A 13,422-nucleotide genomic window follows, 5' to 3' on the forward strand; every position below is an offset into this window, starting at 1 on the left:
TTACTCATAAAATCCAGTGTTCAGATATACATTCCAAATCTTTGTTAATTTATGTTACATACGTGTTATTTCTTATATTAAAATTTCAGTGCACACAATAGGCCTATTAGACATTTGCACCATATATATACATTCATTCCAAGGATCCAGAAGTATAACCATTAACCCTGTGATTCACTAGCTATAGGGTCTCTGTCAAGTGATTTCATGACTTTGGTACCACTTTGTCATTTATGATATGTACTAATAAAAATAGTTGTACACTTATTTCAAAATATTCTTCTGTGGGGCATAAAAATACAAGCATATCTTATAATCTTTAAATCCATATTTTGATGCTATATGAAGTTATCCCTCTTATACTGAATCTAGTTATAACTGAAAATAATTTCATAAGATAAATTGTTTACCTTCCCCCACCCTCATACATTTCCTGCATCAAGGGAAAATAGTATATTCCTTACATATTCAACTTAAAATTGAGGTATTTGATTTGTACACATGGAGATATTTTGTGATAATAGTACTATGGCTACAAATTACATTGAATTTAAGCATTTTTCTTGTTATAATGAACATTATGATAGATCTTAAAATATTTTGCTGTTGCTATTGCTAATTTGTTTTTTCTTGAAATCAGTATACATGGCTCAAAACTAGAAATCTCTGACTACATAGGGTCACTAAAGTGGCATTCTGTATTGCCAGGTATAAGATAAATATAGTATTTATAAAAATTCAAGTTAAATAATAATATACTGAAAGTGTATATGTCTTTTTTATCATGCTATGTTATGAAATTATTCTTGAGGACAGTTTTATACATGACATCATCTCAAATGATGTCCTCTAGTAGATAATATTCCATCTAGTAAATTTTCCTTGGTTTAATTTTAAGAGCTACTTTGACAAAAGTTAAGTTCTGTATCTTATATGCAGTAACACTACCTGCATTGAATTATACTCTAAATAAAAGAACAAAAACAATATTATTTCATTGAGAATTCTAAATCTTTCCATTTTACAGATAAGGCAGGCCCAGAGGACCCATGACTATCAAGAGGCAGGGGATATTAACAAGTGGGGGGTTAGCAGGCATGGGAGGCTTCAACAGTAAACATGAACCATGAACTTCCAGATATTCAAGCTGGATTTAGAAAAGGCAGAGGAACCAGAGATCAAATTGCCAACATCCATTAGATCATCGAAAAAGCAGGAGAGTTCCAGAAAAATATCTACTTCTGCTTTATTGACTATGCCAAAGCCTTTGACTGTGTGGATCACAACAAACTGAAAAATTCTTAAAGAGATGGGAATACCAGGCCACCTGACCTGCCTCTTGAGAAACCTGTATGCAGGTCAGGAAGCACCAGTTAGAACTGGACATGAAACAACAGACTGGTTCCAAATAGGGAAAGGAGTACGTCAAGGCTGTATATTGTCACCCTGCTTATTTAACTTATATGCAGAGTACATCATGAGAAACGCTGGGCTGGATGACACACAAGCTGGAATCAAAATTTCCAGTAGAAATATCAATAACCTCAGATATGCACGTGACACCACCCTTATGGCAGAAAGCAAAGAAAAACAAAAGAGCCCCTTGATGAAAGTGAAAGAGGAGAGTGAAAAAGTTGGCTTAAAACTCAACATTCACAAAACTACAATCATGGCATCTGGTCGCATCACTTCATGGCAAATAGATGGGGAAACAGTGGAAACAGTGAGAGACTTTATTTTGGGGGGCTCCAAAATCACTGCAGATGGTGACTGCAGCCATGAAATTAAAAGACGCTTACTCCTTGGAGGAAAAGTTATGACCAACCTAGACAGCATATTACAAAGCAGAGACATTACTTTGCCAACAAAGGTCTGTGTAGTCAATGCTATGATTTTTCCAGTAGCCAGATATGGATGTGAGAGTTGGACTGTAAAGAAAGCTGAGCGCTGAAGAATTGATGCCTTTGAACTGTGGTGTTGGAGAAAACTCTTGAGAGTCCCTTGGACTGCAAGGAGATCCAACCAGTCCATCCTAAAGGAAATCAGTCCTGAATATTCATTGGGAGGACTGATGCTGAAGCTGAAACTCCAATATTTTGGCTGCCTGATGCGAAGAATTGACTCATTGGAAAAGACCCTGATGCTGGGAAAGATTGAAGGCAGGAGGAGAAGGGGACGACAGAGGTTGAGATGGTTGGATGGCATCACCGACTCAATGGACATGAGTTTGAGTAAACTCTGGGAGTTAGTGATGGACAGGGAGGCCTGACGTGCCGCAGTCAATGGCGTCACAAAGAGTCGGACATGATTGAGTGACTGAACTGAACTGAACTGAGGCTCCTGACAAAATGGCCACACCCACTGAACTGGTCTTGGGCCAGAAATCCTGCAGCTAGAGAGCCATTCCTCTGAAACTCTTAAGACTTTGGGGCTGAAAATTCTTACTGATAATGGCCATTAATTAAGGATCTATTGACCAGAATGTTTTATCAACTGACCTCCTTTGCATGTGTGTGTGTTTGTGTGTAGAAGAATATGACAACAAAGTCTTTAAGTAGAGCAATTTTACTTCTTCTGTCATGCAAACACTTGCAATCTGTAAGGAAGGATTTAATTTTTTAATTTTATTTATTTTTAATTGAAGGATGATTGCTTTGCAATATTTTGTTAGTTTCTGCCATGCACCGATGTGAACCAGCCATAGGTGTATATATGTTCCCTCCCTTTTGAACCTCCCTCCCACCACCCACCTCATAAAGAAAAAAAGACTACCTGCATTGAAATTTTTATTGTGCTATATTTGTTTCAATTTTCTTTAACTACTTGAATGTTTATATTTTCTTAACATTATGAGAGTTTAAAAATTAGCTGCTTGAAGTCTTTTGTGTCAAAGAGGCAATGTATAAGCAAACAAAAACACAGTTCTGTTATGAGTTACCGTGAGATTTATGATTATCATAAACACATCCAAAATAGAAATTTTCACTCATTTCACTGGTCTTTAAGGAGTTTTATCAAACAGTCCATTCTTTAGTCTATCTTTGTTCTCAACACTTAATATGTGGCATATGGTGGATTGGAAAGAAGGACTGATGCTGAAGCTAAAGCTCCAATACTTTGGCCTCCTGATGCAAAGAGCTGACTCATTGGAAAAGACCCTGATGCTGGGAAAGACTGAGGGCAGGAGGAGAAGGGGACAACAGAGGAGGAGATGGTTGGATGGCATCACCGGTTCAATGGACATGTGTTTGAGCAAACTCCAGGAGATAGTGAGGGAAGGGAGCCTGACGTGTTGCAGTCCATGGAGTCACAGAGTCGGACACGACTTAGTGGCTGAATAATAACAGCAGTATAGTGGATGGTGAAAAATATTTAATGAATGATAATGGATAAGAGTGAAGGCAAAAGGAGAAGTGGGGTGGCAGAGGACAAGATGGTTAGATAGCAACACCAACTTAATGGGCATTAATTTGAGCAAACTCTGGGAGCTAATGGAGGACAAACATTCCATGAGGTCACAAAGAGTTGGACATGACTTAGCGACTTAGCGACTTAGAATATGTAAAACTTAGACTTTGAAGTTAGGGGTCGTATCTTTATAGTGAATTCACAGAACTAAGTCTTATGATGTATTCTAGGTCACAATGTGGTTTTGAAAGGTGTTTTCCAATGCAAGTATCTCTATTTGTTTAAAATAATAAACAACCTTTGGAATGTGGAGATATGAGAGGGGAGAAAAAATCCTGCCAGGTGAGAGCCAAGACCACAATGGCCAATGCAACCCACTCTTTATGTTGTATATATTGAACTATTCATCATTTAATAATAAAAGATTCAACGCATGCATCTTTCAATGGAAAAGTAGGTATGATTTATGCCCATAAGTCTTAAAATTTTATATAAAGCTTAAACACAGTATCAAAGTACATGCTGCAGGGGAGTGAAACTCCTTTGCTTTTTTCTGCATTTTTGATCTTTTTAACTAATTATATTTGGAAGGATTATATAAATACTTGAAGAATTTCTCTTGAACATGGAAAAGTCTCTTTAGCTTGGCTACATGATGGCAAATGTTTTATAAAAGACACTTGACACATTTTAAAAAGTAAATCTTATTTGTCTAGAGTGTTGAAAAGAAACTTTCAGTTATAAAGAGTTTATGAGAAATAAATGTATGAATCTGAAAGAACCAAATATATAGAGGGTAGACATGCCTGTAAGATGTCTAAGTATCAGGAAAGATGTTTATATGATAAATCCCAGTGCATGGTTTTTCCCTAAATGATAATTATTGTTTAAGATTCTGGTTAAGGAAATCCACTCAAACTTTTCAAGATGATATTTTATGGTTCCTTTCATAATCTTATCATTCTATGTGAAGTTATTTTCTAAGATTTAATTTGCAGCATTTCTCAGTTACATACCAAGACTAATAAGTACAAAGACTGCTAACCCTTATGCCGTACCCCATGCCTAATGAAAATAAATGCTCAGCTTATATTTTGCATATTAAGGAACAAAAATGATTCCTCCTTAGGATAAATCTTGAAACCTGGAGTGATTTGGAAGAACCATATCTTTTGAAATATTGTTTCTTAGCCCTGAGCTAATATCAATTGGCTGAATGACACAAGATGTGTTTTCATCAGTACTTATAGTTATGAAATGCCATTCTCAGTGGTTGTCTAAAAAAGCAAGAAGTGGATATCATTTATTGCAAAGATGATGGTTCCTTTATTGAATGAGATATAACTTTCTACCACATCCATGTTAGGAATGCAAATGCCTAAATTATTTACAAACTACAACTGGAAAAGCATGTCCCTGCTACCACCAAAATTTCAATAGCATGTAGAAACTTGTAGATATGTATTCCTTTGAACTTTGTCAGATATATCACAGGAAGGTCACTCCCTTGCATTTATTTATTTTTTTCTTGTCTTTTACCTTCCATTCTATGCTGGGAAGTTCTATTTTCATTTTTTGACATGGACATTGCAATTATTTTTTTATGTCAAATGTCCCTCATTCTAAAGTCACTATTAATCTGTTTGTGTTCGCTGAGCTCATTCTGCTATTCTTCTTCCCGTAAAGCTAATTAAAACAATATAAACTTGTCCAGGTCAATAATCTCCCTTCATAAAATGTAACATTTCAGATTCACTTTAAATCTTATGGTTTCTGTAAGTATTCTTAAATCTTAAATATATCAATATTATATATATAAATTCTTTCAATATAATCACCATCAGTTCAGTTCAGTCACTCAGTTATGTCCAACTCTTTGCGACTCCATGGACTGCAGCATGCCAGGCCTCCCTGTCCATTGCCAACTCCCGGAGTTTACTCAAACTCATGTCCATTGATTCAGTGATGCCTTCCAACCATCTCATCCTCTCTTGTCCCCTTCTCCTCCTGCCTTCAATCTTTCCCAGCATCAAGGTCTTTTCAAATGAGTCAGTTCTTCACATCAGGTGGCCAAAGTCTTGGAGTTTCAGCTTCAGCATCAGTCCTTCCAATGAATATTCAGCACCGATTTCCTTTAGGATGGACTGGTTGGATCTCCTCGAAGTCCAAGGGACTCTCAAGAGTCTTTTCCAACACCACAGTTCAAAAGCATCAATTCTTTGGTGCTCGGCTTTCTTTATAGTCCAATTCTCACATCCATACCTGACTACTGGAAAAACCATAGCTTTGACTGGATGGACCTTTTTTGGTAAAATAATGTCTCTGCTTTGTAATATGCTATCTAGGTTGGTCATAACTTTTCTTCCAAGGAGTAAGCGTCTTTTAATTTCATGGCTGCAGTCACCATCTGCAGTGATTTTGGAGCCCCCCAAAAATAAAGTGTCTCACTGTTTCCCCATCTACTTGCCATGAAGTGATGGGATCAGATGCCATGATCTTAGTTTTCTGAATGTTGAGCTTTAAGCCAACTTTTTCACTCTCCTCTTTCACTTTCATCAAGAGGCTCTTTAGTTCTTCTTTGCTTTCTGCCATAAGAGTGGTGTCACCTGCATATCTGAGATTATTGACATTTCTCCCAGCAATCTTGATTCCAGCTTGTGCTTCATCCAGTCCAGCATTTCTCATGATGTACTCTGCATATAAGTTAAATAAGCAGGGTGATAATATATAGCCTTGGCATACTCCTTTTCCTATTTGGAACCAGTCTGTTGTTTCATGTCCAGTTCTAATTGATGCTTCCTGACCTGCATACAGGTTTCTCAAGAGGCAGGTCAGGTTGTATAGTATTCCCATCTCTTTAAGAATTTTTCAGTTTGTTGTGGTCCACACAGTCAGAGGCTTTGGCATAGTCAATAAAGCAGAAGTAGATATTTTTCTGGAACTCTCTTGCTTTTTCGATGATCCAATGGATATTGGCAATTTGATCTCTGGTTCCTCTGCCTTTTCTAAATCCAGCTTGAACATCTGGAAGTTCACAGTTCACGTACTGTTGAAGCCTGGCTTGGAAAATTTTGAGCATTACTTTACTAGCGTGTGAGATGAGTGCAATTTTGCGGTAGTTATAACCACCATGGGCTATCTAAATTTAGCTTGTAGAAAATATTACAATGCTAGATTGCATCCAAGCCTTGAAGGGATTGGGGATAAAACAAAACCTGGGATAAAACAAACATTATTCTCTTGAATAAACAATGGAAGAGAATTGTTCCTCGTGCCCCATGGTTAGTAAACTCATTTAGGAGGTATAACACCAGGAAGTAACAGTACTCTCTGTAATACTTATATGTTAATCACAGAATTACTCAATATACCTTTTTTTCATTTATTTTTATTAGTTGGAGGCTAATTACTTTACAATATTGTAGTGGTTTTTGTCATACATTGACATGAATCAGCCATGGATTTACATGTATTCCCCATCCCGATCCGCCCTCCCACCTCCCTCTCTACCCAATCCCTCTGGGTCTTCAAGCAATAAATGCTGGAGAGGGTGTGGAGAAAAGGGAACCCTCTTACACTGTTGGTGGGACTGCAAACTAGTACAGCCGCTATGGAGAACAGTGTGGAGATTTCTCAATATACCTTTTTGTACAAAATCAGATATTTCAGTCTAAGTACTAGTGTGGGGACAGAATAGGAATCCCCTTTAATTTATGTTCTCACACCTATAAAATCGATAACAACAGACCACTCTATTCCAAAAGACAATTCCTTAGGTTGCCTATGTTCATTTATTTTATTTTATACAGCCAGCTCATCCTGACTCAAGGGATGTTTTCCTAAGAGTTCATTTTTAAACATTCTGCTGGAGTCACAATAAGGTTCCATTACATCAAGTCAAATGGTGCGGGAATTCCCTGGTGGTCCATTGGTTAAGACCCTGTGTTTCTGCTGCAAGGGGCTCAGGTTTGGTCCCTGGTCAGGGAACTAAGATCCTTTATGTCATGTGCATGCCAAAAAAAAAAAAAAAGGAAAATGGTGAGAATTTTCTCTTCTCCAGAATTATGTTTGAGTAAAACATCATCCACATATAATAAATACTACAAAACTCTGAGCTAGAATATGTTACTTTCTGAGTTAAGTCTTCAGACTTAGGCTTCAACAGAAGTTCCTATTTGCAGGAACTCTTCTAAAGCTGACTTTCATGTGGAGGTGAACTTGTTCCTGCAAAAATTCAATATGTGCTATTTAATTTTCACACATAATATCAATTTTCACACCTATTCATTTGGTATCAGATGCTTTTATTCTGCAAAACAGGGAAACATAACTTTGGGCTTCCTTCATGACCTCAAGATTGAATTTCTTGACATCTAGTGCTTGTCACAGCACACACACACACACACACACACAAACTGAATCCATTTATTAGTATATATGTCATATAAATGTTTTTTTTTTTTTGCTGGCTAGACAGACACATAATCATTCACTTAACATAGATATTAACATGTTTTAATTTTTATTTTCCCTTTTCATAGTTATTAGGAAATTAGATTGATGATCTTTGGAAGATATAATTCCAGAGCATATGTTAGGAAAAAATATGTAGAAGAAAAGGGAAAAGTGATTGTGCAGGACGGTAGTGGTTATCTGAGAATAGCTAGAATGATTTATTAAAAAAAATCACTCATAGCTACATGGTAAGAATGAGGTATTATTAACAATACATATGAGAATTTAGAGTCAAAATGGGCTAGCCATTAAAATGGACAAATAAAAGGGATTATTGTTTGGTAAAAGCAATATTCAATAGAAGCTGAATAATATGCCAAATGGTTATCACTGCATCACTTGTAAAATTGTAATTAAATATGCAGTATATGACTATAAGATGCACATTTCTTAGAGCTGAGAACTGTGAGAAGGTTGGTTGTCCCTACCAAAAATGTAAGCTTCCTTGTACCAGTTTGAAACATTTATAATTCATCTTCACTGGTTTTTTTTCTCAGTGCCCATAAGAATTAGCCAAGATCTGTTCAACTTCTCTGGTATTATTATTTTCCTACTTCATAGTGCCCTAACTTGTTTCTTATATTCCTTGAGGTTTTTTTCTTTTAAGAGTCTTTATAATCCTGCCACAGTTTTTTTTAACAACTTCACACATGCTACAATGTTCCTGAGTATAGCACTTCTAATTCCCAATCATGTAATATCTCTTACACTTGTCCCCATATGCTTAGGCACATGCTCTTTTTGACATGCCTTCCCCACTGCCCCCTCCCTTTGTTTCAGTCTATATTTTTAAGTAATTTTTATTGAAGTATAGTTGCTTTACAATGTTGTGTTAGCTTCTCTGGCACAGCAAAATGAACCAGCTGCTTATATATCCCCCCTCTTTGGATTGTCCTTCCGTTTAGGACATTGCAGTGCCTTAACTAGAGTTCCCCATGCTATATATATACAGCATTGGTCCAATCTTTATCTTCTTTCTTTACAGATTCAGTCAACACCGAATATCTCCTCTTTCCTTTGCTTATACTCTCACAGTGATTTCTTTTTCTCTACTGGGCCTCCATGAGACACAGTTGCCATTTTTTCCCAATGGTTATAAATAAGTTTTACTGGGACACAACAATGCACATTCCTTTAGATTTTGAGTGAGGCTTGTGTGTGTGTATTCCAATGGCTTCTTTTTTGTTATTTTGATTGTGGCAAAATATACATAACATATACCTTACCATTTGAACCATTCTTAAGTGTACAATTCAGTGACATTAAGTACATTCACATCAGTATGCAACCATCACCACTATTTATCTCCAGAACATTTTCATCATCCGGAACTGAACTTCTTACCCATTAAAAATCTTCCTAATCCCTTCTCCCTTAGCCCCTGCTAATCTCTATTCCACGTCCTTTCTGTATAAATTTGACTATTCTAGGTATCTCTTGTAAGTAGAATCATATACTATTTTCTTTTTCATTTTATGACTGGCTAATTTCACTTAGCATAATGTTTTCAAGGTTCATGGATGTTATAGCATGTATCAGAATTTCCTTTCCTTTTAACATTGAAGAGTACTCCTTTGTATATATACACCGTGTCTTGTTTATCCATTCATCTGTCAATCAACAGACATTTGGATCATTTCCACCTTTTGGCTTGTTATGAATTATGTGTTGTGAACATTGGTGTATAAATATTTGTTCTAATCTTTGCTTTCTAGTTCTTTTGGATATATACCCGGAAGTGGTATTTTTGGATTCTGCCTAATTTTAATTAACTTTTACTATGTGAACTGCTGTTGCCTTGTAAGCTTTGTGACATTAGTGGTTCTGTCTTAGTCTTCTTTATCAGACCTGAGCACAGCCCCTGACATAATAGAGATTTGGTCTTAAATGGGATTTTATGGGGATAAATAAAAGAAGGAATCATCTCCCTGTTCACACAGAGAATATACCTTCAGTGAGAGTGGGTATGGGCCGCTGTTACTTACGTGCCTGCTGTTCATTCTGAGTCTCCCCAGGGTGAGCCCTATGGCAAGTCTAAATTACCAGCACTGATTCCTCAAGTATATCTATTTTCTAAAAATTGCAGGTTCTTTATTTAAATAATTGAATGTTCAAAAATATATGGTCTGATTCTCACTGCCACTATAATTAAGTCCTCGAAGGCAGGGATATATCTCCCTTTTATGTTCTAAGTACATTCAGTGCCTGACATATGAATTTGTTGAATGAATTAATCAAGAAATCAGTTCATAAATTTATAGCAGCTTTTCCACATGGAGAAGCTTCTACCTTCTACTGCCACATGAGGAATCCCCAAATGAAATGTAGATGATGGTACTTTCTTGTTTAAGAGTTATTAATCTCCCCTGAGAGTGAAATTCTAGGAACTTGTTGTATCTATTTTGTATAATGAAAATGAAAGTATCATGGCAAATTGTTATTTGCATGTATAGGAAAAAAAATCTATGTGAATGCTCAGTAATTTGAAATATTGATATTTACTTCAGCACTGAATTAGGAAAATTTTGCATGGGATACTACTAAAATTCAACTGTCCAAAGAGAAGCATCTACATTGTAGAAATAAGTTGACTTGTAATGTGTTATACTGGCAGTATCACCTTGACTTTTTATACCCAAGAAAATCAAGGTCTTTCACCTTAGCCAGCTTTCAGGATGTCTGGTTAGCCACTCTTCAGTAGAGCCTTACTTAAATGTCTCTTTATATGCTGGCCATTTTTTTCAGGCTTACTTTTCTGTAGTGTCCATGTGGTATCATCTTCACATTTAATTTTCAACATAGCTTAATAATACCCTCTACTCTAAATTATATTTGGAATTAAACTATGGACTTGTATTTAGGTCTTTTATCTTTACTTAAATGATTCTGCATTTTTTTTCCTGTAACAATTATTTGTTTTAAGCCAGTCCACCAATAATTTGTATGTAGTTGGTTTATAAACATAAATTTAAGTATTAGATTATCCATTGAACCTCCAAATAACTTCATGTGGGGAGAAAATGGGAGTAATTTGGTGATGAAACTGAAGAGTAGCCTTTTTATTGTTTGCCCACATAGCTCCATAGTTTTAAAAGTTATGGTTAATAACATTTAGAAAATTAAGATGAATGATAAGGAATATATTTTAGCATTGAGTGAGAAATGGTAAACCCATCTTACTGTAGGAAGAAACGAGAGGGAAAGACAGATCTAAGTGTAACAGTAAGGGTTTAGAGCCTGAGAGAATGAAAGGTTCAACCAAAATGAGTCTTGACTACTTAGTGAAGCTACCTAGAGGAGGATAAATGGGAAGCTCTCTCAAGTCAGTGCCCTCAGAACAAGACAAAATGACAGAATCCTGAAGATAGTCAAAAGAAAATGTAACCAAAGGCATCAGTGAGCCTAGGATAGTAAGTAAGGAGAGAAACCTGAATGAATTTTCAACCTTCAATGCTTGCTCTAACAGTTTCACTTCCATTATGTAGACCTTAATCTAAAGTTGCATATTTGCTTTAATTTGATATATTTTTAAAGTATCTCTAGATGCTCATTTTTTTTTGGTTAACCTTTTTTTGAGATAATTATAAATTCACATGTAGTTATAAGTATAATATATGTGCACCCTTAACTCAGCTCTACCCCAGTGGTACATTAACCTTATTTATAATATTACCATGGACATCAACAATGATACAATTCACAATAGTATTCCTCAGTGTGCATGTGCACATGTTTTTTTTAGTTCTTTACAACATTGTCACATGTGTACATTTGTGTATCCATCATCAGAGTCAAGTGAAGAATAGATCCATCACTACAAGGATGCCTTGTGCTACCCTCTTATAGACCCACCCCTCCAATCCCACCCCAGTTCCTAACCTCTGGCAACTGCTACTCTGTTCTTCATTTCTATCATTTTGTCTCTTCAAAGCTGCTATGTAAATAGAATCATACTGCATGCGACCCTTTGTTATTGGCTTTTTTTTTTTTTCACTCAGCATGATACCCTTGAGATTCACCTAAGTTGCGGCCTGTATCAGCTGTATCAATAGCTGTTCCTTTTCATTGCAGAGTGGTAGTCTGTACATCCATGGTATGGATGTACCAATATGTTTAACCATTCACCCTTGAATGGCATCTGGGTTGTTCCCAGTTCTTGACTATTACAAATACAGCTAGTATGAACACTTACATACAGAGTTTTGTATAAACATAAGCTTTCATTGCTTTGAATAAATGTCTAAAAGCCCAGTTGCTGGATTGTATAGTAAGCACATGTTCACTTTTGTAAGAAACTGTCAAAATGTTTTCCAGAGTAGCAGTACTATTTACATTTCTGCCAGCAAAGCATGAGTGACCCAATTTCTCTATATCCTCATCAACATTTGATATTGTCACTATTTTTAAAAAAAAAAATTTTGCCACTATAATAAGTCTGTAGTGCTAGCTCTTTATGGTTATAATTTGCATTTCCCATGGCTAGTGATGTTGAATATCTTTTCATGGGCTCATTTGCCTGATGTTTATGTGTAACCTGACTCCACCTAAAAATGTTAGGAGTGTGAAGGACAGGAGACAGGATTTGTCTTGAAAAAATAAAACTCTGCCAGATTTTAATTCCCAAATCCACTCCCAGATAGAGAAAAGAGAGCTGGCCATTAACACCATTTCTTATTGTTGTTGTTTAGTCCCTAAGTTATGTGTCTGACATTTTTGTGACCCTATGGACTGTACCACCCCTCCCTTGCCCAATGCCCCCAGGCTCCTCTGTCCATGAGATTTCTTAGGCAAGAATACTTAAGTGAGTTGCTATTTCCTCCTCCAGGGGATCTTCCTGACCCAGGGATTGAACCGGGTTTCCTGAGTCTCCTGTGTTAGCAGGCAGGTTCTTTACCACTGAGCCACCTGGGAAGCCCTAACCCCATTGTTTAGTAGAGTTCTAACAGGTATTTCTAAAGCAAGGACATTTCAGTCAATTGCAGTCACCCCTAATTACAATAGCACTCCCTTGAGCTAGATCAAAGGGTTGATGAAATGTCTTTTTTTGAGTTTCAATTATGTACTAGGAAGCACTTCTTAATTGCAGGCATCTTTTATGAATTAGCTTTGTTATATATTTTATTTGGAGATACTCTTACTGGACTCTCTAATCTGCAGTAATTTATTTATATACTAAAAGTACCTTTATTTCCACTCTCTTTGTAAACGTTTGGAGACATTCGTTTGTTACAGAAAGTGCAGTTACAAATTGCAGTTTGTTTCATTTTTAGATTATTTTTCAAATGCTATAATGCTGCTTAGGCTCTGGAAATAGCTAAATGCAATTACCTTAGCATTTTGTTTTCTTTTCAAACAGTCATTTTGTCTGCTTCCTTCAAATGCTTCCCTTTATCTTTAACAGGTTGATTTAGTGAATATCGGAAGCTCTGACATAGTAGATGGAAATCATAAACTGACTCTTGGCTTGATTTGGAATATAATCCTCCACTGGCAGGTAAG

The 13,422-nt window shown here is 36.3% G+C and overlaps 1 protein-coding gene across 9 annotated transcripts in view; it reads left to right on the forward strand.

Annotated features, from left to right (window-relative positions):
• DMD (dystrophin) overlaps nt 1–13,422 on the forward strand; it is a 2,532,480-nt gene that overhangs the window by 803,598 nt on the left and 1,715,460 nt on the right. For all 9 annotated transcript variants that reach the window (XM_043457704.1, XM_043457699.1, XM_043457698.1 and 6 more), the window contains exon 5: nt 13,325–13,417. In XM_043457704.1, the coding sequence (XP_043313639.1) occupies nt 13,325–13,417 (93 nt within the window). The remainder of the gene's footprint in view (nt 1–13,324; nt 13,418–13,422) is intronic.

Source organism: Cervus canadensis, chromosome X, assembly GCF_019320065.1.
Source record: "Cervus canadensis isolate Bull #8, Minnesota chromosome X, ASM1932006v1, whole genome shotgun sequence".
Classification (NCBI taxonomy): Eukaryota; Metazoa; Chordata; class Mammalia; order Artiodactyla; family Cervidae; genus Cervus; species Cervus canadensis.